The sequence below is a fragment of the Solanum lycopersicum genome, chromosome 9 (genome assembly GCF_036512215.1).
Source record: "Solanum lycopersicum chromosome 9, SLM_r2.1".
Lineage (NCBI taxonomy): Eukaryota > Viridiplantae > Streptophyta > Magnoliopsida > Solanales > Solanaceae > Solanum > Solanum lycopersicum.
This window is the reverse complement of record NC_090808.1, coordinates 68,937,237-68,958,768: the sequence shown is the minus strand read 5'-3', so window position 1 is coordinate 68,958,768 and position 21,532 is coordinate 68,937,237. Positions and strand designations below refer to the sequence as shown.

General features: G+C 28.8%; 2 protein-coding genes across 2 annotated transcripts; both read right to left on the bottom strand.

Moving 5' to 3' along the window:
* Positions 1 to 78: 78 nt before the first annotated feature.
* LOC101248518 (adenosylhomocysteinase) lies at positions 79 to 2,629 on the bottom strand. Its single transcript, XM_004247839.5, has 2 exons — positions 1,570 to 2,629; positions 79 to 1,019 (listed from the first exon to the last, which is right to left on the bottom strand). The coding sequence occupies exons 1-2, from the start codon at positions 2,278 to 2,280 to the stop codon at positions 273 to 275; spliced, it is 1,458 nt and encodes a 485-aa protein (XP_004247887.1). The 5' UTR covers positions 2,281 to 2,629; the 3' UTR covers positions 79 to 272.
* Positions 2,630 to 5,633: 3,004 nt separating this feature from the next.
* SAHH (S-adenosyl-l-homocysteine hydrolase) lies at positions 5,634 to 8,158 on the bottom strand. The gene is made up of 2 exons (NM_001247083.2): positions 7,346 to 8,158; positions 5,634 to 6,626 (listed from the first exon to the last, which is right to left on the bottom strand). Exons 1-2 carry the CDS (start codon positions 8,054 to 8,056, stop codon positions 5,880 to 5,882), a joined length of 1,458 nt encoding a protein of 485 aa, NP_001234012.2. The 5' UTR covers positions 8,057 to 8,158; the 3' UTR covers positions 5,634 to 5,879.
* Between the last annotated feature and the right edge of the window lie 13,374 nt (positions 8,159 to 21,532).

The following is a 21,532-nucleotide window of genomic DNA, read 5'->3' as shown; positions in this document are numbered from 1 at the left end:
GACCCTTCTTTAAGCGAGGGTGTCACTAGTTCACATTGAATTCAAGAACCAAAATCATAACACAAAGGCAAATGAAGGTAACTTGGAACACCATCAACCATAACTCAAATATTATTTAAAACATTTTGGTCTTTTTCAAACTTTCAGCAAAACATGCACAAATATATCCCCAACAATAATCAAAACACACTATCATCCTAAACAAACTCAAAATATTGAAAGCAAAATAATCATGCCGCGACAATATTGTTCCACTGTCAAATTGTCTTCCCTCAGTACCTGTAGTGAGCAGGCTTGTAAGGACCCTCAACTGGTACGCTAATGTAGTCAGCTTGATCCTTGGTAAGTTTGGTAAGTTTGGCTCCGAGCTTTCCAAGATGAAGGGCAGCAACCTTCTCGTCAAGGTGCTTTGGCAAAACGTATACCTTCTTCTCGTATTTACCACTGCTCTTCTCATTCCACAACTCGAGTTGGGCAATGACTTGGTTAGTGAAAGAGCAAGACATCACAAAACTGGGGTGTCCTGTGGCACATCCCAAGTTCATGAGACGACCCTCGGCCAACACAATGATGCCACTGTTGGTGTCTGGGAAAACCCATCTGTCGGTTTGAGGCTTGATTGTGATCCTCTTCACACCAGGGAAGGTCTCAAGACCATGCATGTCGATTTCATTGTCAAAGTGACCAATGTTGCAGACGATGGCATTGTTCTTCATCTTCCTCATGTGGTCAACCATGATGATGTCCTTGTTACCAGTGGTGGTCACAAAGATATCAACCTCAGAAACAACATCCTCAAGAGGAAGAACCTGGAGACCTTCCATGGTAGCCTGGAGAGCACAGATTGGATCAATCTCAGTCACAATAACGCGTGCACCAGCTTGTTTCATGGCAGCAGCACATCCCTTGCCGACATCTCCATAACCAGCAACAAGGGCAACCTTTCCAGCAATCATAACATCAGTAGCCCTCATGAGACCATCGGGAAGTGAGTGGCGGCATCCGTACAAGTTGTCAAACTGAAACACCAAAAGAATCAATACAACCATCAGTCCATAAGCTAACATTATCTTATCTAAACAAGATCTACAACAACAAGCATCTTAATTGAATCAGACTTCCATTAGCCAATTACAGGACATATAAGTATACATATCTAACCTAATCACAGCTGCAATTCATCAGCATATTAGTAAGTGGAAAGTTGTACCAAAGATCAGACATTTAAGTAACCATCTATTATCAGATTAACAAGAAAGATCAAATGAAATATGTTCCTATTATAATTCAAGTGACAATCTTCCAATTGGTGAACTTTAAGCTACTAAAGTCCACTACGACAAATAATCTACCGGAATGAGATTCTTGGATAAATTTCGACTGATTACTGATACTATACTTAGTATAGATCAACCCATTATTAAGTTCAAGTATAATTCATCTGTATAAGATCCAAGAAAATATATAACTATTCATATAAGATCTGTATTTCAAACAGTAATTGACAAAACAAAAATGCAGAGATCTGAAACACAAGAAACAAAAACAGAGTAAGCAAAACACACATACCTTGCTCTTGGTAACAGAGTCATTAACATTAATAGCAGGGAAAAGCAAAGTTCCATTAGCCTGCATTTGGTAAAGCCTCTTAACACCAGTGGTAGTTTCCTCAGAAACACCAACAAGTCTCTCCTTCATCTTAGTGTATTTTAAAGGATCAGTCTTTAAACTCTCCTTAATAATAGTAAGCACAAGTTGAAACTCAACATTATCAGTAGAACTAGGATCTGGGATTGTTCCATTCTTAGCAAACTCCTCTTCAGCCTTAACACCCTCATGAATCAACAGAGTAGCATCACCTCCATCATCAACAATCAGATCAGGACCACCACCTGGACCCCAATCAAGTGCCCTCTCAGTACACCACCAGTACTCCTGCAAAGTCTCACCTTTCCAGGCAAAAACAGCAGCACTGTCACGTGCAATGGCTGCTGCAGCATGGTCCTGAGTTGAGAAGATGTTGCAAGAACACCATCTAACTTCAGCACCCAAAGCAGTTAGGGTTTCAATAAGAACAGCAGTTTGGATAGTCATATGCAGAGATCCAGTGATCTTTGCACCTTTAAAGGGCTGTGAAGGGCCAAATTCAGCACGGGAAGCCATGAGACCAGGCATTTCAACTTCGGCAAGCTCGATTTCGAGCCTGCCGAAGTCAGCCTGGGACATGTCCTTCACCTTGTACTCGCGGCCAGAGGTGGTCTTCTCAACGAGTAGAGCCATGGGTAAGGCGAGTATAAGAGAAAAACTGAGAGAAAATGGGAGATTTTGAGATGAAATTGACAGAAAGAGGCGATTTTCTTTTCTTCCTTTGGGTTTTAAGGAAGAAGAAGAGTGTTGCAAGAAATAAGGGAAGGAAGTGATTGGTATAAATAGGCTTCTCTGATGGAAATGGACGGTCAAGATTTGTTTCAGATCTGAATAGTTGATTGGATTAAATTGAGGTTTGGTAGACCTACAAATTTGATAAATAAAAAATATCTAAAATTTTGATTGGATGAATGTATTTTCTTTTCAAAATTGGAAGTGCTTAGTTTATTTTTTCATTAAGGTGATGTTTTTAAATTTATTTCTAGGAGTTGGTTGGTTGGTAGCGATGATGGGGTAGAAAAAGATTAGTCATTTTGCTTAATCAAATCTCATTTATATTTGAATATTTTTTTATGAACGAGATTTTATGTGATGTGAACCTGAATTAGTTAGACTTCAATATGAATATCAGACACGAATGAGAAAGGATGATGTAGTAGCATATTTTCTTGTAATTAATACTCCCTTGCATTTTTCATTTTTTGATTTCGAATTTTATTTGATTAAGAGTGAAAGAGATCTCAATATATTAACGCTTGGAATAATAATTCTCTCTATAATAAAACCCCCTCGTTAGTTGGCATTGTTTTTAGGTAAATTGGGTGTGTAATAGACACACATGTAGTTATGTGATGGTGGGTTTTTTAATATACACGAAATTATTGTTTGGTGATATAAAAGGAACATACGGCTATTAGATACATGTAACTCGTGAAAGTATAATAGTTCAAATATTTTTAACCTATTCATTCTAAATACGATTTGTTTGAATTTGTCTTACATTTAGCAATTGATCCATAAAGCTCTGAAGGTTTTTATTGTATTTTTTGTGTAAAATTTGTACATTAATGGAAAGATATATTTGTGATCAAGATACCAATGATAGTTCATGAACCAAATTATAACATTGTATTTTATGGATGAATGCAATGATTAATCTCTTTTTTCTCTCAAATGTAACATATTTCAGGAAATCAAACATTACCTTGAAAAAAAAATGTTAATATTCGTGGCAATCAGTATAGGTATAATTAAGAAAAATTGTCCTCGAGAAAATAATGAATAATGTTTGAGCACAGCTAAAATGAGTCTCAAAAATTATACGTTGAGCCTCCACCTTATACATTTTAGAGATAAATGAATATGAACTATGCTCACAAGAACTCCCCTTTTACATGTCGAAACCTTTGCATGTTTACTTGTGTCAGGCTATTGTTCATGTTTTCAAATGTGTGATTTATTAAGCGATATTTTTTACCATGTTATAAAAACACTCTATTAAATTAAAAGTAAAAAAGATAAAATATTCAACAATACGATTATTTTAACGTCTCCCACATGAACCCAATAAAATTGAATTAGCTACTATAAGTGCACATCTTAATTTCCAAATTGCGGTGCGGCAAAAGGACCATGTTGTCTTTAATTAAAGTGACTCACAATAGTGACTACAATTTTATTTTTTTTCTGATTCAGTGTTTCAAAAAAATTATATTTTTCTTTTTTTTGGTAATAATTTTCTAGATAACATATATAAGGCCACAATATTAAAGTGTAATTTTATACATTTGACATAACTTTAATTTGAGATCACATGATCAAAAGTCTTCTTTATTTTCTTAAACTTCGTGTTAAGTCAAATTAGATCATTCTTTGTGAAACGGAGAAAGTACTACAATTTTTCCTTACAAAGAATAAAATTAGTTTCAAACTTTACTAAATCATCGTTTTTAATAATCTATCTTAGTATATTTATTATTTATTACGTTTCAATTGATGCATCTTTTATTATTGTTGTTGCTCCTTTTTAGTAGACTTGATACTATTTTTTGTGGCGTATCATAATTTTCTCGTTATATTTAAATAGTTGTATTAGAGTCGACGGTCTTTTGAAAATAGTGTATCTACCTCCATATGATAATAATAAAATTTGCATATACTCTATTCTCACAAACCTCACTTATAAAATTTCCCTATATATTTGTTGATATTTAGAGTTCAATTAATTCGATTTTCCATTACATAATATTCATTCAAAACAGAAGGATTTTCTTTTCTATCAAGTTTTTACATATATATTAGAACTCGAACTCAAACCATAATTAATAGATGCATGATGTTTCTTTTATTAAACCATGGTTAATTAGACTATCTTATCTAATTGGATAGCATTAGGTGAAATGAAGTTGAAAAAAACAAAGAAAATTTGGTGGTGGTGGTTGGTGAAAGATCATTTAATTTTAGGCAAATAAGTTTATAATTACTTTATTTTTTTACAAGCAAATTTTGTTTTGTTCTCCCTTTAAAAAAGCTATTTCTTTTCCAACAAGCATTCAACTTTTTCACCCAAATATCTCAAATTTGAGGTCCTTTTAGATTGCACAAAATAGTTAGAAGAAGTGTACATACAAATTATTGTTTTGGCTAAATGGGGCTCAAATTTATGATCTGAAATTTCAAATTCTCCCAAAAAAAAAAAAAATTCAAGTGTGTCATCATTTTAAATGATGTAAAGAGAGATTTATGCTCAATGTAGTTAATTATTTGTACAATTAGAAAAAAAAAATTAAGAATCTTTCATCTTTTTTTTATACTCCTTCATTTAAAAAAGAATGATTTTTTTTTTAGTTTATTTTGAAAAGAATAGCCTCTTGTGACGTGTTTAAGGTCAGTAGATCAAAATAAAATTTTGTATTTGACCAAACTCTAATTTAGAATTACAAAATTCAAAAATTCCTTTATATTCTTAAACTTCTTTGTGAAACGAAAGGACATCTTTTTTTTTGATATTCTCTCCGTTTAAAAAAGAATGACTTTTTTTTTTAGTTTATTTCGAAAAGAATGGCCTCTTGTGACGTGTTTAAGGTCAGTAAATCAAAGTACAATTTTGTATTTAATCAAATTCCAATTTAGAATCATAAAATTCAAAAATTACTTTATATTCTTAAATTTCTTTGTGAAACGAAAGGAGTTTTATTCACAAAAAGGAGTTATTTTGAGTGCTGAGGTGTGATAATCCCCAAGGTGGTTCCCATCCCTAAAGTTTAATTTAAAAAGTACAGTAATTTACTCCTTTCATCTCTATTATGCTTTTCGAAAGTCACAAATATAAATTTCAAAGACTACGCAAATCTTCACTAGGAGTCAACCATATGTTCCCTCTTAGAAGTGAACTCTCTCATATGGATGCATAAACAGAAGCCAAATAAGAGAAGAATTGCAATAACATCAAGTAAATAAAGCAAAGATGTAGTGAAAATGAAAAACATGATGCTTTGTTTCCTTGAAGCAAATTTTATAGAAACAAGAAAGCAAATGAATCTAACTTGGTACAATATCATATGACACCACCCCAACCATAATTCAAATATTATTCAAACACATTTAGGTCAACTTTCCAGCAAAATATCCCCCAACAAAAATAAAAACACACTACCTAAACAAAATAAAAGTATTAAAAACAAAACAATCATGCCGCCGTATCGTTGTTCCACTGTGAGCGTCTCTTCCCCTCAGTACCTGTAGTGAGCAGGCTTGTAAGGACCCTCAACAGGTACGCTAATGTAGTCAGCTTGATCCTTGGTGAGTTTGGTAAGCTTGGCTCCGAGCTTTCCAAGATGAAGGGCAGCAACCTTCTCGTCAAGGTGCTTTGGCAAGACGTACACCTTCTTCTCGTATTTGCCACTGCTCCTCTCATTCCACAACTCGAGTTGGGCAATGACTTGGTTAGTGAAAGAGCAAGACATCACAAAACTGGGGTGTCCAGTGGCACATCCCAAGTTCATGAGACGACCCTCGGCCAACACAATGATGCCACTGTTGGTGTCTGGGAAGACCCATCTGTCGGTTTGTGGCTTGATTGTGATCCTCTTCACACCAGGGAAGGTTTCAAGACCATGCATGTCGATTTCGTTGTCAAAGTGACCAATGTTGCAGACAATGGCATTGTTCTTCATCTTCCTCATGTGGTCAACCATGATGATGTCCTTGTTACCGGTGGTGGTCACAAAGATATCAACCTCAGAAACAACATCCTCAAGAGGAAGAACCTGGAGGCCTTCCATGGTAGCCTGGAGAGCACAGATTGGGTCAATCTCAGTCACAATCACACGGGCACCAGCTTGTTTCATGGCAGCAGCACATCCCTTGCCGACATCTCCATAACCAGCAACAAGAGCAACCTTTCCAGCAATCATAACATCAGTAGCCCTCATGAGACCATCGGGAAGTGAGTGGCGGCATCCATACAAGTTGTCAAACTGCAAACCAAACAGATCAATACAATTGTCAATCAATGAGCTTAATAACAAACATGACCCTGGTATAAATATAATAATCAAGATCTACTACTTTATGCATCTACTGTAAATAGCTTTTCCAAATGGAGCTATAAGTAAACCTATCTAAGCTAATCAAGTTGTCATTCTTCAACTAATCAAGTGAAAAACTATACACTTCACCATTCTTCCACTTTAAGCAAACAATCAATACAATAAAGTCATGAACTTATGAGGTTAAATAAGTACCATTTCTTCATGTAACAAGATCAGACATTTTAGAAACCATCTTTTCTATGCTTAACAATACGGATCTAGTGAAATATGCATCATCACATAAATATCTTACAAAATTTTCTAATCAGTGACTATATAACCACGCACTCCAATTAGAAAAGATGAAAACTTTTAGCTTTTCAAAAGGCAATAGCATTTATTCCTCAAACATTACCAAAACAGTAGAAGATTCATGATTCATTAATAAGATTCAACTCAAATATACATTGCACTTGTACAATAAGTACAAATCAATCAACATTAAGTTAACAGTATAGTTCCTCTGTATCAGATCCAAGCAATTATCAATCATTTCATAACAGATCTATATGTATAACTAGCACATGAACACTACACACAACCAATTCACATAGATCTGAAGCATAAGAATCAAAACAATAAGTTAGAAAGCACATATAATATACCTTGCTCTTGGTAACAGAGTCATTAACATTGATAGCAGGAAAAAGCAAAGATCCATTAGCCTGCATTTGGTAAAGCCTCTTAACACCAGTGGTAGTTTCCTCAGAAACACCAACAAGTCTCTCCTTCATCTTAGTGTACCTTAATGGATCAGTCTTTAAGCTCTCCTTAATAATAGTAAGCACAAGTTGAAACTCAACATTGTCAGTAGAAGTGGGATCTGGGACTGTTCCATTCTTAGCAAACTCCTCTTCAGCCTTAACTCCCTCATGAATCAACAGAGTAGCATCACCTCCATCATCAACAATCAGATCAGGACCACCACCTGGACCCCAGTCAAGTGCCCTCTCAGTACACCACCAGTACTCCTGCAAAGTCTCACCTTTCCAGGCAAAGACAGCAGCACTGTCACGTGCAATGGCTGCTGCAGCATGGTCCTGAGTTGAGAAGATGTTGCAAGAACACCATCTAACTTCAGCACCCAAAGCAGTTAGGGTTTCAATAAGGACAGCAGTTTGGATAGTCATATGCAGAGATCCAGTGATCTTTGCACCTTTAAAGGGCTGTGAAGGGCCAAATTCAGCACGTGAAGCCATGAGACCAGGCATTTCAACTTCAGCAAGCTCGATTTCGAGCCTGCCGAAGTCAGCCTGAGACATGTCCTTCACCTTGTACTCGCGGCCAGAGGTGGTCTTCTCAACGAGTAGAGCCATGGGTAAGGCGAGTATAAGAGAAAAGAAAGGGTTTAAGATGAGATCTGAGAGGCTTTTCTCTTCTTCCTTTGGGGTTTTTCAGGGAAGAAGAAGAATTGTGGCAAGAATTTTAGGGCGGAAATGAGTGGTATAAATAGGTTTGATTGTGGAAATGGACGGTCAAGATTTGTTTCAGATCTCTAATTTTTATAAGGGAATTTATTGGTTTTGGTAGATCTGATAAAGTTTATTAGTAATTTTTATTAAATATTTTTTTACATGTTTTAGTTTAGATTAAATCCTGGTCCTCTCTCGAATATATATTCATTTTCTCTCGTGATAGAAGAAAACTTTTGATGCTGAAAAGTATTATCACACGTTAATTTGATTTGTCCAATAAACTACTCGGGGCTCTCCATTCATCCACTCCCATATATATTTTTTCTATTAAGTAATATATCAGATAATAAAAATATATATTTAAGGACAATACAAATTTTAATTTTTATAAATGAGAAATTTTTGATAAAATATAACCTAAATATATGAGATTTCTGTACTTTTACCTTATTTTAGGATTATCAAAATCAGGGGCGGAGCTAGCCCTCTGATAGGAGATTCATCCGAACCGCTTCGACGAATTTTTTTTACTATGTATACATGATTAAATTATATTTTATGTAAAGGTGAAGCCAAAAGTTTCGATAAGGGATTTAAAATCTAAAAAAATTAGATCTACAAAATAGGTGAAGGAGATCACATTTCCTATATATATCTAAATTATTCTAATCATATAAAAATATATTATAAATGTTAAACCTATTTAATTATTTCATATATTTAATTCTTCACATATCAAATTTTCTTATTAAAATTTTTAGATCCGCCACTTATCAAAACCTACTTTAACTTCTCTTGTGGATGCATCTCAAAGACACGACTAAAGATAGTAAATCAATCTATAGTCGAGCACAGACACTAAACTGGCATTATTTCATTATTTTGTCATACCTGTATTAGTTTTGTCAAATTATTTGAACAATAATTATTTTCTTCGCTTAAATAGAATGATTAAATTTAATTTCATATGAAGTTTAAGAAAATAAAATAGATTTTTAAAATTTGTAATTTTAAACTAAAATTCTGTTAAATATATAAATTTATAATTTAATTTTATAGTCTTATACATGATGAAAATTGAAATTAAAATATTAATATAAAAAAAATTCTTTTTGAAGCAGTAAAAAAATGCAGTCCTTGTAAGATGTAAATTGAAGAGTTTTGTTTTTCTTTTGATGCAGCAGCTTGTGTCTCTAACTAACTAAAATAAAGAAATTTTGAAATTATAATAAAGTCTAAAAACGCTAGTTTTTATTATTATTATGGAGAGTATTATTCAGTTTATCAAAAAATAGGAAGAAAAAAATCAATTAGGTTTGGCCAAATGTCGTGATTAAGTTGTTCCGTCTTCAATAAGAGATTTTAAATTTAAGCGTATTAAAATTTTCTTTTTGATACAATGCATTCTTTCTTGAATAAAATTTAAAAACGATACGAATATAAATTTATTAGGCTCTGATATAAATATTGAGAATTATCAAAAAAGTTACTTCTTTCATTTAAAAAAATATCCTAATTTTTTTTTAGTATAATTCAAAAAGAACGATCCTTTTCTTTTTTTGGTCAGCACTTTAACTTTAATTTTTCATGCGACATATTTAAGATTATAATATTAAATGACATTTAATATATTTGATGTAACTCTAATTTAGAATTATAAAATTAAAAAAAAATTTAACTTCTTTATAAATTAAATTATATAATTCTTTTTAAAACGTAAAGATTAATAAATAATAGATGTTGGCCGACAGGTATTATTGGACCCACACTTTGTAAATCTCAATGTAACGGCCATCTCGTCGGTGCTCTCACTCTCACACCGCCATACAAATTAGAAAATAGGAGTTCTATTAATTTTTTTATGTTAATAAAAAATAATGCCGTAAATTATTTGTAATTTAAAAGGTTAAGTGATAATTAATTTTTTTTTAATAAAAAAGTAGAAGATTTTTAAAAAAATCGTATACTATTAAATAGTCACCATAAAAATCTTATTAGTCCAACACTATCTACTATATACTCTAAATTCATCTACGGTAATATAGGTTCAAATCATATTTATATGTAAAAATTAATAGATATTCACATACTTATAAATAAAATCACTAAACAAAATTAAAAAAACATAATTTTAAATATAAATATATATATATAGAAAAGAAGAACGGATTGTACAAAGGGTAACGATTTCGTTTCGTCGCAAATCTCTATGTCCTTTCATCACCCAATATAAACATTTTTTTAATATTTTTTTTAATTATGCTAGTACTATATTATATGCATAATGTCCCACTAATTCGAAGCAAAATAATTAAAGGGAATAGAGAACAAAAAAGTTGGAGAATAGAGTATTATTATTATTATTATTATTATTATATAAAAGAACACCAACCCACCCCATCCTTTATTTATTTCTTTTCTTAAGCCTGGAGCATGAAGAAATTTAATAGAAACTATATATATATATATATATATAATAATAAAGAAATTGTTGGATTTATCAATTTCTTCTATTCTAGCTTTATAATTTACTTATCGATCCTAATTTTTTAATGTCTTTCGAAAATATAATCCTCTTGCTCTGCTTAATTTTAAAAATATAACTTTATTATTAACGAATATCTATTCTAAAATATTCAAATCATATTCATATCTTTGAAGAATTAAACAGTAGTAACAAAATAATGAAATAAAAATCAACAATAATCAATAGAGCTTAAATTAAACCAAAGATGAACTCAATTTTTTTTTTAAAAAAAAAGTACATAACATATTGAATGGTGAGTGATTTTGACATATATACAAAAAAAAAGGGGGGGGGGGGGGGGGCAGGAGGGGGGAAACAACATTTTCATACACCTAATTAATTGCTATTCATTGGGGGACCAAGAAGTAATGTCAAATATTTGAAGAATAATTTGTTGTTTAGGGTTAATCATACTATATATAAAATCTATTTGGTTGATTATTTCGATATTTTATCCAAAAAAAAAAATATTTGCTATTAAAAACTTTTCATCGTCAATAAAATTTGAACTCAAAATTTTATCTAACCACATAGGTTGACCAAATTGACATCAACAAACACCATAGGCAAACCTTTCAAATCTTACCTACTCTTACAAGGATATGGTGACGCTATCATTACAAAATGTTCCAATTTGAAAGGTATATGTAGATTGACCAATTTTATTAATAATAATTTGTGTATTACGAAATTCAGATTTTGTGTTTTAAATCATTTTTCTGCCAATATAAAATATTAAAATAAAGTTGGTATACATATCACCTTATTAAAAATTATATTATTAATCTTCATGAAAATCTAAATTAGAACATCTTAAAGTTTGATTTTCAAATAAAAAATTAAGAAAATGGTCCACTAATTTTGCTTATATAGTGGACTTAACAGTTTATTATGCACACAATAATTGACAAATAAGGTCTCGACTTGGTCTGCACGTCTATAAGAGTAAGACTAGATATAAGATATTTTTACATTTAATTTTTAATATGAGAATTAAAATAATAATTTACTCACCATGACTAAAGTTGTAAGTAAGCTCTTAAAAGTTGGAGTTTGAATTTTAATAATGAAATTGTTCTTAGTAGTAAACATTAACACCTCATATTGCAGACTACTTACATAATGAATTCAAATCAGCTGAGTTGGTAAGTTTCGATCAAAAAAAAAAATAAAATTAAGTGGGATTGTGAAAAGGATAATTTTTTTCATCTCATTTCTCTAATTCCCTTAGACGAATATAACCACTTAATAAATTGAAACTCTTTTTCTCTCATTCAATATAAAATTCGACTTATTTAAATTTACTTAAACTCGAAACTTTTTATTATCGGTGAAACCTTATGTGTATGAAGTCAAAGAAATGGAATATTGCATTGCTCAAAACTTTAGGAATAAGTAAAATTTTTGTGTTGGTAAGGTGTTTGGTATAGCTACAATATCCATTTTTAATTTATGTACAACAACTTTTGACCTTATATATACATTTTAAAATAACCATATTTTCCCCACTATATAGGCCAAAATTGTTGGTGGAAACATGAATTGACCATATTGACCTCAACAAACCCCAACCCCCTTTCTCTAGTGGGGTATATTTTTTGTTTAGATATATAACAAAAATGTTACCAACTTTACGAGGACATACGAACTATTTTTCTTCTCTTGTGATTTATCAAGTTATTGAAAAAAATAATATTTAAAAAAAAGGGTTAAACAATGATTAGTCAGCCAATAATGTACCTTGGTGAATTTTTTTAATGTTGGCTACTGGAAAAATAATCTAAAAAATGGTTACGCCATACAATTTACGATATTTTATACTTTAATTTCACGTTTAATTTTATTTTATAATATTGAAATACAATTAGAAATGATATTTCTTTAAAAAAAAAAGTCTAAAAAATGGCTGCTCCATACAATTGGTTAGCATGTTTATTTCTTTTCAAACTTGAACAAACATTTTAATAAATACGATTTCAAAAGAAAAAAAATCAAATATGTTATTAAATTCTTAGAAATAGTTCAATCGTATTATCCATTATTAATAGATGTGTTTATTTATGCTATTATTGTGATCAATTATATCATCAAAACTTTCAGATTCAATTATTTTCTTTTTGAAACTTTTAGCTTGAATAACGGAAAGGGAAAAGGTAATAAAAGAACAGGTTTTATAATGTTCTAGTGATCGTTAAGGCAAAGGTACACCATAAAATTATAAATTTATTTTTTATACGTTAACAATTCAATAAGCTTAAAAATAAGCGATTTAAAAAAGAAAAATATTATTATTTTTAAAAGATAAATTTCAATTAAAAGAATACAATATCATAAATTTTTATCCGACCATTCGATATATTACCATCCTCTTGTATAGTCCATTGACAATAATTTGTTGTAGCACTAGGGCGAATACAAAATGCAATGATCGTAATCATTGAATACAATAAAAGCTTTATTTTTCTTACCCCACCAAAAATGATAAGTAAACACTGTCCTAATCTAAAGCCATTGATTAAATTTAAATCTCCAAGTGAAATTTTAATAAGCAAAAAGTTAATGAAATTCTAAATCGTCATCTGCAGAATAATAGTGAATAATTTAAGAGAGTCAAATGGAAGGCCATTATATTGTAGACATTGAAATTTTGTAAGACTCTACAAGATGCGTTCAATTCGAGTTGGGACTCTACAAATTGTGTTCAACTCAGATAAGGATTCTTGGAGGCTACTCAACCCTAAACCCCTAGTTTATGCCTATATAAAGGGTACTAAATTCCGTTAAAAGGCATCTCGAAAAATCCACAAAGAGATCAAGATTTCGAATACTCCAATGGATTATTCATATAAAGAGATCAAATCTAAATCATCCTAGTTCGAGAAATACACCACTAACGGCCCTCGAATCATGGATAAATCATATTAGAGAGTAGAATCAAGGGAAGAACAGATTTGTACTCACAATCATGATGCAAACAATCGAAGAAACGTGAATCATGGATAAATCATATTAGAGAGTAGAATCAAGGGAGGAACAAATTTGTACTCACAATCATGATGCAAACAATCGAAGAAACGTGATTTTATTCATCAAGATTGTGAATATAAATTTGTTCCTCCCTTGATTGGCCGTTAGTGGTGTATTTCTTGAACTAGGATGATTTAGATTTGATCTCTTTATATGAATAATCCATCAATTTGTGGAGTATTCGAGATCTTGATCTCTTTGTGGATATCTTGATCTCTTTGTGGATTTTTCGAGATGCCTTTTAACGGAATTTAGTACCCTTAGGCATAAACGGAATTTAGTACCCTTAGGCATAAACTAGGGGTTTAGGGTTGAGAAGCCTCCAAGAATCCTTATCTGAGTTGAACACAATTTGTAGAGTCCCAACTCGAATTGAACGCATCTTGTAGACTCTTACAAAATTTCAATGTCTACATATATATTAAAACAGGATACTTCTTCCAACGATGATTCCCTTTTGCTTGAGGAAAGCAATAAAAAGAAAAAAAAACATAACAATAATATAGTTTTGAATTGTGAATAATTCATGATAGGAAAAAACTGTCAATTTTAATTTGCTATAGTTTATGGCTTCTTTTTTATATTATAATAATAATAATAATAAGTACCCCTCCTTTTATAAAAGAAGAAAAAGAATTATGAACAATGATATTATCAACATTAATTGACATAATATCCCCCACCCAGACCAATTTTGGAGTATTTGTATGATTGATTGACTACATTTGATGATTTATTGACTATTTTTTAATTTGATTTTTATTTTTATTTATCATTTTTAATAAATAAAATATAATAATTTTATTTTTCTGTTATTTCTCAATTTATTAATATTGACTTAGTGCCTTTAAAAGAATATATTAACTGTTATATTTAACACTATAAATTAATCATTATAATAAACTGTAAATTATATGGGAATTTTTTCTAAATATTAGTATGAAAATTCACATGAAACTTATTTTTCTTCGAATTTTCATATTAATTCCTAAGAAAAATCTCTATGTAATTCACACTTTTCTGATTGTGAATAGACTCTATTAATTAAAAAGAAACAAAAAGAGTATATAATTTCTATTTTATAATATTAGAGTAAAATGAGCTTAAATATGATGTAATACAAAAAACTTAAACTTGAAAGAGGTCAATAAAGTAATATATTCTCTTTGGTTAGCATTTTAAAAAAAAACTTCATAAAAATAAAATTCACCTAGAAAATTGTGCCATTGTAATTCATATCAATAGATAAAATACTCTTTTAAAGAATAATTTCGTACTATTTTTATACTTTAGACGTATTAATTTTACACGAACTAAGATGTTAGAACTTTCTTCAAGATCTTTAGATAGATTTTACCATTCGAATTAGTGTAAAAAATATTATTGATTTATTTCATACCAAAAAATAACGATTAATAATAATGTATCCGTGTATATATATTGATATACAAAATAATTAATTGGTCACTTGGCATTTTAATTTCTAACTATTGTCTTAATTTAGTGACTAAATTTAATAGAAGTCATTTGATTTACTAAAACTCAATCCCTTACTCTGTTTCATTGTCAAAATCACTCGACATAAATGATGAGAAGAAAAAATGTTTGGGAAATCAAAATCAAAATCTTAAAAGTGAACGATAGATTTAAGTAAAGTTACAACAAGAGAATTAAAAATTCAATTTGTATAGGCAATTAATTCAATAAACTTAAAGGAAAAGTATTATTATATTTTTCATAAGAAAGTATCATAATTTTTTATTCGTTCACCAGCTAATATATCTATAACCATAACTTTGTTCGCCACTCAAATAAATACCATCCTCCTGTGCTGTCCATTGACAATAATGTGTGGACTGAGGAAGTTGTGAATCTCCAACGCACAACTTTTCATCATTGAATACAATAATTTGTTGGGCTCTTTTACCCCACCAAAAACTGCAATAGAACGTAGTTCTCGAAAAAATCAAACGATTTAATTTAAATGACCAAGAAATATCTTCATAGGGAGAAAGTACATGAAAACCTATTTCATTATCTTTAGAAAAACAATGAACTCTTAATTTATCAGGAGAGTCAAATGGAAGGCCATTATATACGCAAACAGTATATTTTGGATACCCTTTTGCTTGAGGAAAGCTAAAAAGGAAAAAAATGCATAAGAAGTATATAGTCTTAACTTGTGAATAATCCATTATAGGAAGAAGCTATTCAGCTTTAGTTTGTTAGAGTTTATGGCTACAAGTATTCCCCTTTGTTAAAAGAAAGAAAAAAATTAAAATTTGTGGGGCAGATTATGAAAATTCCAATTTATAGATATTATAGATACCATCAACATTAATACCCCAGTTTGACTATATTAATGACTTAGAGGGCATTTGCATTGGCTTAAAAATTGATTAAATATATTTTTCTGTCAGTTTTTTTGTTTAAAAAGTTTTAGATAAATAAAAAAATTTGACTTAAAATAAGTTAGGAAGTGCTTGACAAGGTTAAAAATAGCGTAAAATAAATTTAAAAATGATTTGAAATAAGTCAAAAATCAAAAGTAGATCTCCCTCTATTTTTTAATTTTGACATAAAAATTATTTTTCAAGTCAATCTAAACGGCCTCTTAGTATATATATTTTATATGGTCCATATTAAGTGTATCATTAGAATTTGACACAAAACAAATATATTTAAGAATAGAAATTAAAGGTTATTAAGGGCAACTTTCACATATAGCAAATAAAAAATTTATATTTGTATGCTATAACAAAGTTTGCATAATTGCGCTCCATAGCAAACATAGAAACTATATAATTCGTTATACATATACAGTTGAAGCAAATTGTATAAAATGAAGTGTATAAAACAAGAAAGAGAAAGACACTTGGACAGAGAACTGTATAAAAACGAAGTGTATAAAATGAATTGTATTATTATAAGTGTATAGAAAGATTGTATACAATTTGAATTTGTATAAAATGAGAAAGAAAGAAAGACAAAAGAGACTTGACAATGAATATACAATTGAATCAAATTGTTTAAAACGAGAAAGAGAGAAATTCGATACAATTTGAAAATTGTATAAAACGAGAAAGAGAGAAAGGCAAAAGAAACTGGGCAGGGGAGTATTTTTATTGTATAATTATAAGTGTATAGGACAAAAATATATATATTTGCATGTGTTCATACAATTTTTTCTCACGCTTTGTACAAAAAGAAACGCAATTTATACATTTCGCTTCTGTTTGTATAAGTGAGAAAGGTGAGCGTGGCGAGCGAGATTTGGGAGAGTGGGGAGCGAGATCTGGAAGTTGGGAGAGAGAGGAATAAAAATATATGTATATATTTAGTTTTCTCTGCTTTATACAATTGGAAACAATTTTTATACACTTATATTTGTATAAAAAGTGAGGAAGCGAGCGAGAGATTGAAGGAGAGCGGCGAGCGAGATATTTGGGAGATAGGCACCTGACAATTTTTTGCAAACGTTTGTTATGAAGCACAATTAAATCAAATCGTAGTTACTCCATCTATTTTAGGTTATTAATTTGCTAGATTTTTTTAATTATCCTCAAATTAGTTTACAAAACGTAAAGTATTTAACAATTTATTAAATGAATTAAATATATTAAAAAAAGTATAAAAAACTCTTCTAAACATTGAACAATTTTAACTTTTTAACAAAATTCATTTTTTCCTCTCCTATGTTATCTTGTTTTATTAGCGTTTCGAATCTCTCCACGTGAATGGTGGGAAGGAAAATGTTAAAAGTAAAAGATGTTTGGAAAATAGAAATCTTAAAATTAAATTATCGAAATAAAAAAAGGTTACAACAAGAAAATTATATATTTAAATTTTGTACTCTAATAATTCAATAAACTTGAAATTCACAATTCAACAAAGAAGTATTATAACTTTTTAATATTGATAGGGTTTTAATAAAAAAAATTTACGACATTATAAATTATTATCATTCACCTGTTAATATATCTATAACACTCATTTTCATTAACAATGAGTTTTGGAGGTAATTTGTGAATTTGAAACACAATTATTTTCTTCATTGAGTACATCAATTGCTTAAAAGAGGTCAATAAAGTAATATATTCTTTTTGGTTAGCATTTTAATCAAACTTTAACCAAAAAAAAAAAATGACACCTAAAAGAATTATGCCATTAAAATTCATATCAAGAGATAAAATACTCTTTTAAAGGATAATTTCACATTATTTTCATATTTTCGATGTACTGATTTGTACGAACTAAGATATTAGAACTTCCCTTGAAAATTTTAGATAGTTTTTACCATTTGAATTGATGTAAAAAATATTATTAATTTATTCCGTATAAAAAAGTTAACAATTACAATAAAAACATATTTGTGTATATATACTGATATACAAAATAATTAATTGGTCACTTAGCATCTTAGTTTCTAACTATTGATCCCTTACTCTGTTCCATTGTCATGTCAAAATTACTCAACATAAATGATGAGAAGATAAATATTAAAAAAAAAAATATTTGAGAAATCAAAATCGAAATCTTAAAATTGAATAATAGATATAAGGAAAGTTACAAGAAGAAAATGAAAAATCTAATTTGTATACATAGATAATCCAATAAATTTAAAGGAAAAGTATTATTATATTTTTAAAGTTAATAAGATTTTCATTTGAAAGTATTATAAATATCATAAATTTTTATCCTTTCACCAACTAATAATCCAATAATCCAGCGATTTGCTTTAAATGACCAATTAATATCTTCATAGGGAGAAAGTACATGAAATCCTATATTATTTTCTTTAGAAAAACAATGAACTCTTAATTATCAGGAGAGTCAATTGGAAGGCTATTATATACACAAACGATATATTTTAAATACCCTTTTATTTAAGAAAAGCAAAAAAAGAAAAAAATGCATAATAAAAGATATAGTCTTAATTTGTGAATAATCCTAGAAAGGAGCTATCAGCTTTGATTTGTTAGAGTTTATGGTCACATTTACATAATTATTTCCCTTTTATAAAAGAAGAAAAAAAATCAAAATTTATGGGGCTGATTATGAAAATTTCAATTTATAGATATTATAGATTATAGATACCATCAACACTAATAGCCCAGTTTTACTATATTAATGACTTAGAAGGTGCTTAAAATTTTAAAAGTTGGTCAAATATATTTTTAAGAGATAAAAACAACTTAAAATAAGTTAGAAATTGTTTGAAAAGGTTAAGAATAATTTAAAATAAATTTTAAATAACTTAAAATATGTTTAAAATCAAAAGTAGATTTCTCCCTACTTTTTAGTTTTGACATAAAAGTATTTTTTTAATATTGTAGCATCAGAGGATAGTTCTTACCATTATATATAGAATTAGTATATTTTCCCCAATGGTGAATTCCTTTTGCTTGTGGAAAGCAAAAGTTGATGAAAATGCATAATAATAATAATAATAATAATAATATATTTTTAAATTGTGAATAATCCATGATAGGAAGAAAATTATTTAAAATTTAATTTGTTTGAGAGTCTATATGGTTTCTTATATATGATAAATGTTATGGGAAGAGATGATGAGATAATTTAGATATTAATATCAATATTAATTTGTAGTGACTTTATTCCTTTTCTAGTTTTGGAGTCTTTGAATAAAGAAATTCAACATTTCTAGTTTGACTACAATCTACATTGAATGAATTTGATCTATTCTTTTTAAATTTATTTATCTATTATATTTTTAAATCTTTTTTCCTCTTCTAATTTTAAATGATATAAAATTCCACCTTAAAATTTTATTGAGAATTATTAATAGTAATACTTTTAGTTCCTTTCATTACATCTATACTATTAGTATCTTTTTGATCTTTTTTTTAAAAAAATTATTTATCTATTATATTTTTTAATCTTTTTTTTTTCTTCTAATTTTAAATCATATAAAATTCCACGTTAAAATTTTATTGAGAATTATTAATAGTAATATTTATAATTCCTTTCATTACATCTATACTATTAGTATCTTTTCTTAAACATAAGATTTTATAGAATAGAAAGGATATTATATTTAATTTCTTTCATCAATTAATCTATTAATCTCTTTATTTCCTATTATTTTTTCTCAATTTCACATTTTTGTTTTCTCTTAATCTTGTTATTGGTGTTATTTGTATAATTTCCTTAAATCACTTATCATACGTATAAGTTATTTCTTTTATCTCTTCTATTTGTGTTTTTTTTTCTCTTTTATTTATTTAAGGTTTATATTCATAACTTATACCTATTAAACTTTTATTACTAACAAAAAAATATCATCAACTTCAATTTATACACTTATAATTTAACAAGATTAAAAATCAGTAATTCAACAAAAAAGAAGCATTGTTATTTATATAAAGTAAAGGTTTCAATGAAAAGTATTATAATATTATAAATTTTTATCCTATAAAGTTATTTCTTTTATCTCCTCTATTTGTGTTTTTTTTCTCTTTTATTTATTTAAGGTTTATTTTCATAACTTATACTTATTAAACTTTTATTACTAATAAAAAAAATCATCAACTTCAATTTATACACTTATAATTCAACAAGATTAAAAATCAGTAATTCAACAAAAAAGAAGCATTGTTATTTATATAAAGTAAAGGTTTCAATGAAAAGTATTATAAGATTATAAACTATTATCGTTCACCATTCAAAAACTCTATAAGTATCCCCTCTATAGTTAGTCAGCCAAAAGCCATCTTCTTGTACGGTCCATTGACAATAATTTGTTGTAGGAATAGGCGAATACAAAATACAGTGATCGTAATCATTGAATACAACAAAAGACTTGCTTTTTTTGTCCCACCAAAATTGACAATGGAACCTTGTTCTAGCCCAAAGCCATTGATTAAATTTGAACTTCCAACTGAAATTTTCATATGCAGCAAGATCATGATATCCTAAATCATCGTCTGCAGAATAACAATGAATCGATAATTTGGGCGAATCAAATGGAAGGCCATTATATATAACAACAGTGTATGTGTTCCATCGATGATTCCCTTTTGCTTGTGGAAAGCAAAAGAAGAAGAAAATGCATAACAATAATATAGTCTTGAAATGTGAATAATCCATGATAGAAAGAAAATATTCAACTATATGTTTTTTTTTTGTTTTTTTATATATGATCATTCCTCCTTTTATACAATTAATTTTATGGGTAGAGATTTCTGATCTAATCTATTTCAGATATTACCATCATTATTATTAGTTTGACTTTTTCCCCCCCAAATTTTGGAGTCTTGTATGAAAATATGCAATCCTAGTTTGACTACATTGATAATTAACTATTCAGTCGACTTTTATTCGACGGATTACGTTTTTGAAAAGTTAATTTAATTATTTTTAAAAGTTAGATTATATTACATTATTTTGATAACTTTTTTAAAGAAAATTAAATATTTTAAAATTATAAAAAAGAAATACTATAAATTGTAATTTTCTTACATATCAATACGATAAAAAGATATATAGTCAAATGTTAATCAAAATTTTAGTTAGAAAAAAAAAACTATGACTAGTAAAATCCCTTTATTTCTATATAGCTTTAGTGATGTGGCACTTTTAGCTGAAATTCTAGTTAGAAAATTAAATATTTAAGAATTATATAAAAAATATTATAGATTGTAATTTTTTTATATATCAATATGATAAAAAAATGCATAGTAAATGTTGATTAAAATTCTAATTAAAAAAAAATCTATGACTAGTAAAAATCCCTTTATTTATATATAGCTTTGGTGATGTGGCACTTTTAGCTGAAATCTTATTTATCTCTTTTTATAATT

Coding starts and splice junctions, on each gene's coding strand:
- SAHH (NM_001247083.2), bottom strand. CDS start 8,056: ATGGCTCTACTCGTTGAGAAGACCACCTCTGGCCGCGAGTACAAGGTG. Junction 6,627..7,345: donor ACTCTGTTACCAAGAGCAAG/GTATATTATATG, acceptor TTTGGTTTGCAG/TTTGACAACTTGTATGGATG.
- LOC101248518 (XM_004247839.5), bottom strand. CDS start 2,280: ATGGCTCTACTCGTTGAGAAGACCACCTCTGGCCGCGAGTACAAGGTG. Junction 1,020..1,569: donor ACTCTGTTACCAAGAGCAAG/GTATGTGTGTTT, acceptor TTGGTGTTTCAG/TTTGACAACTTGTACGGATG.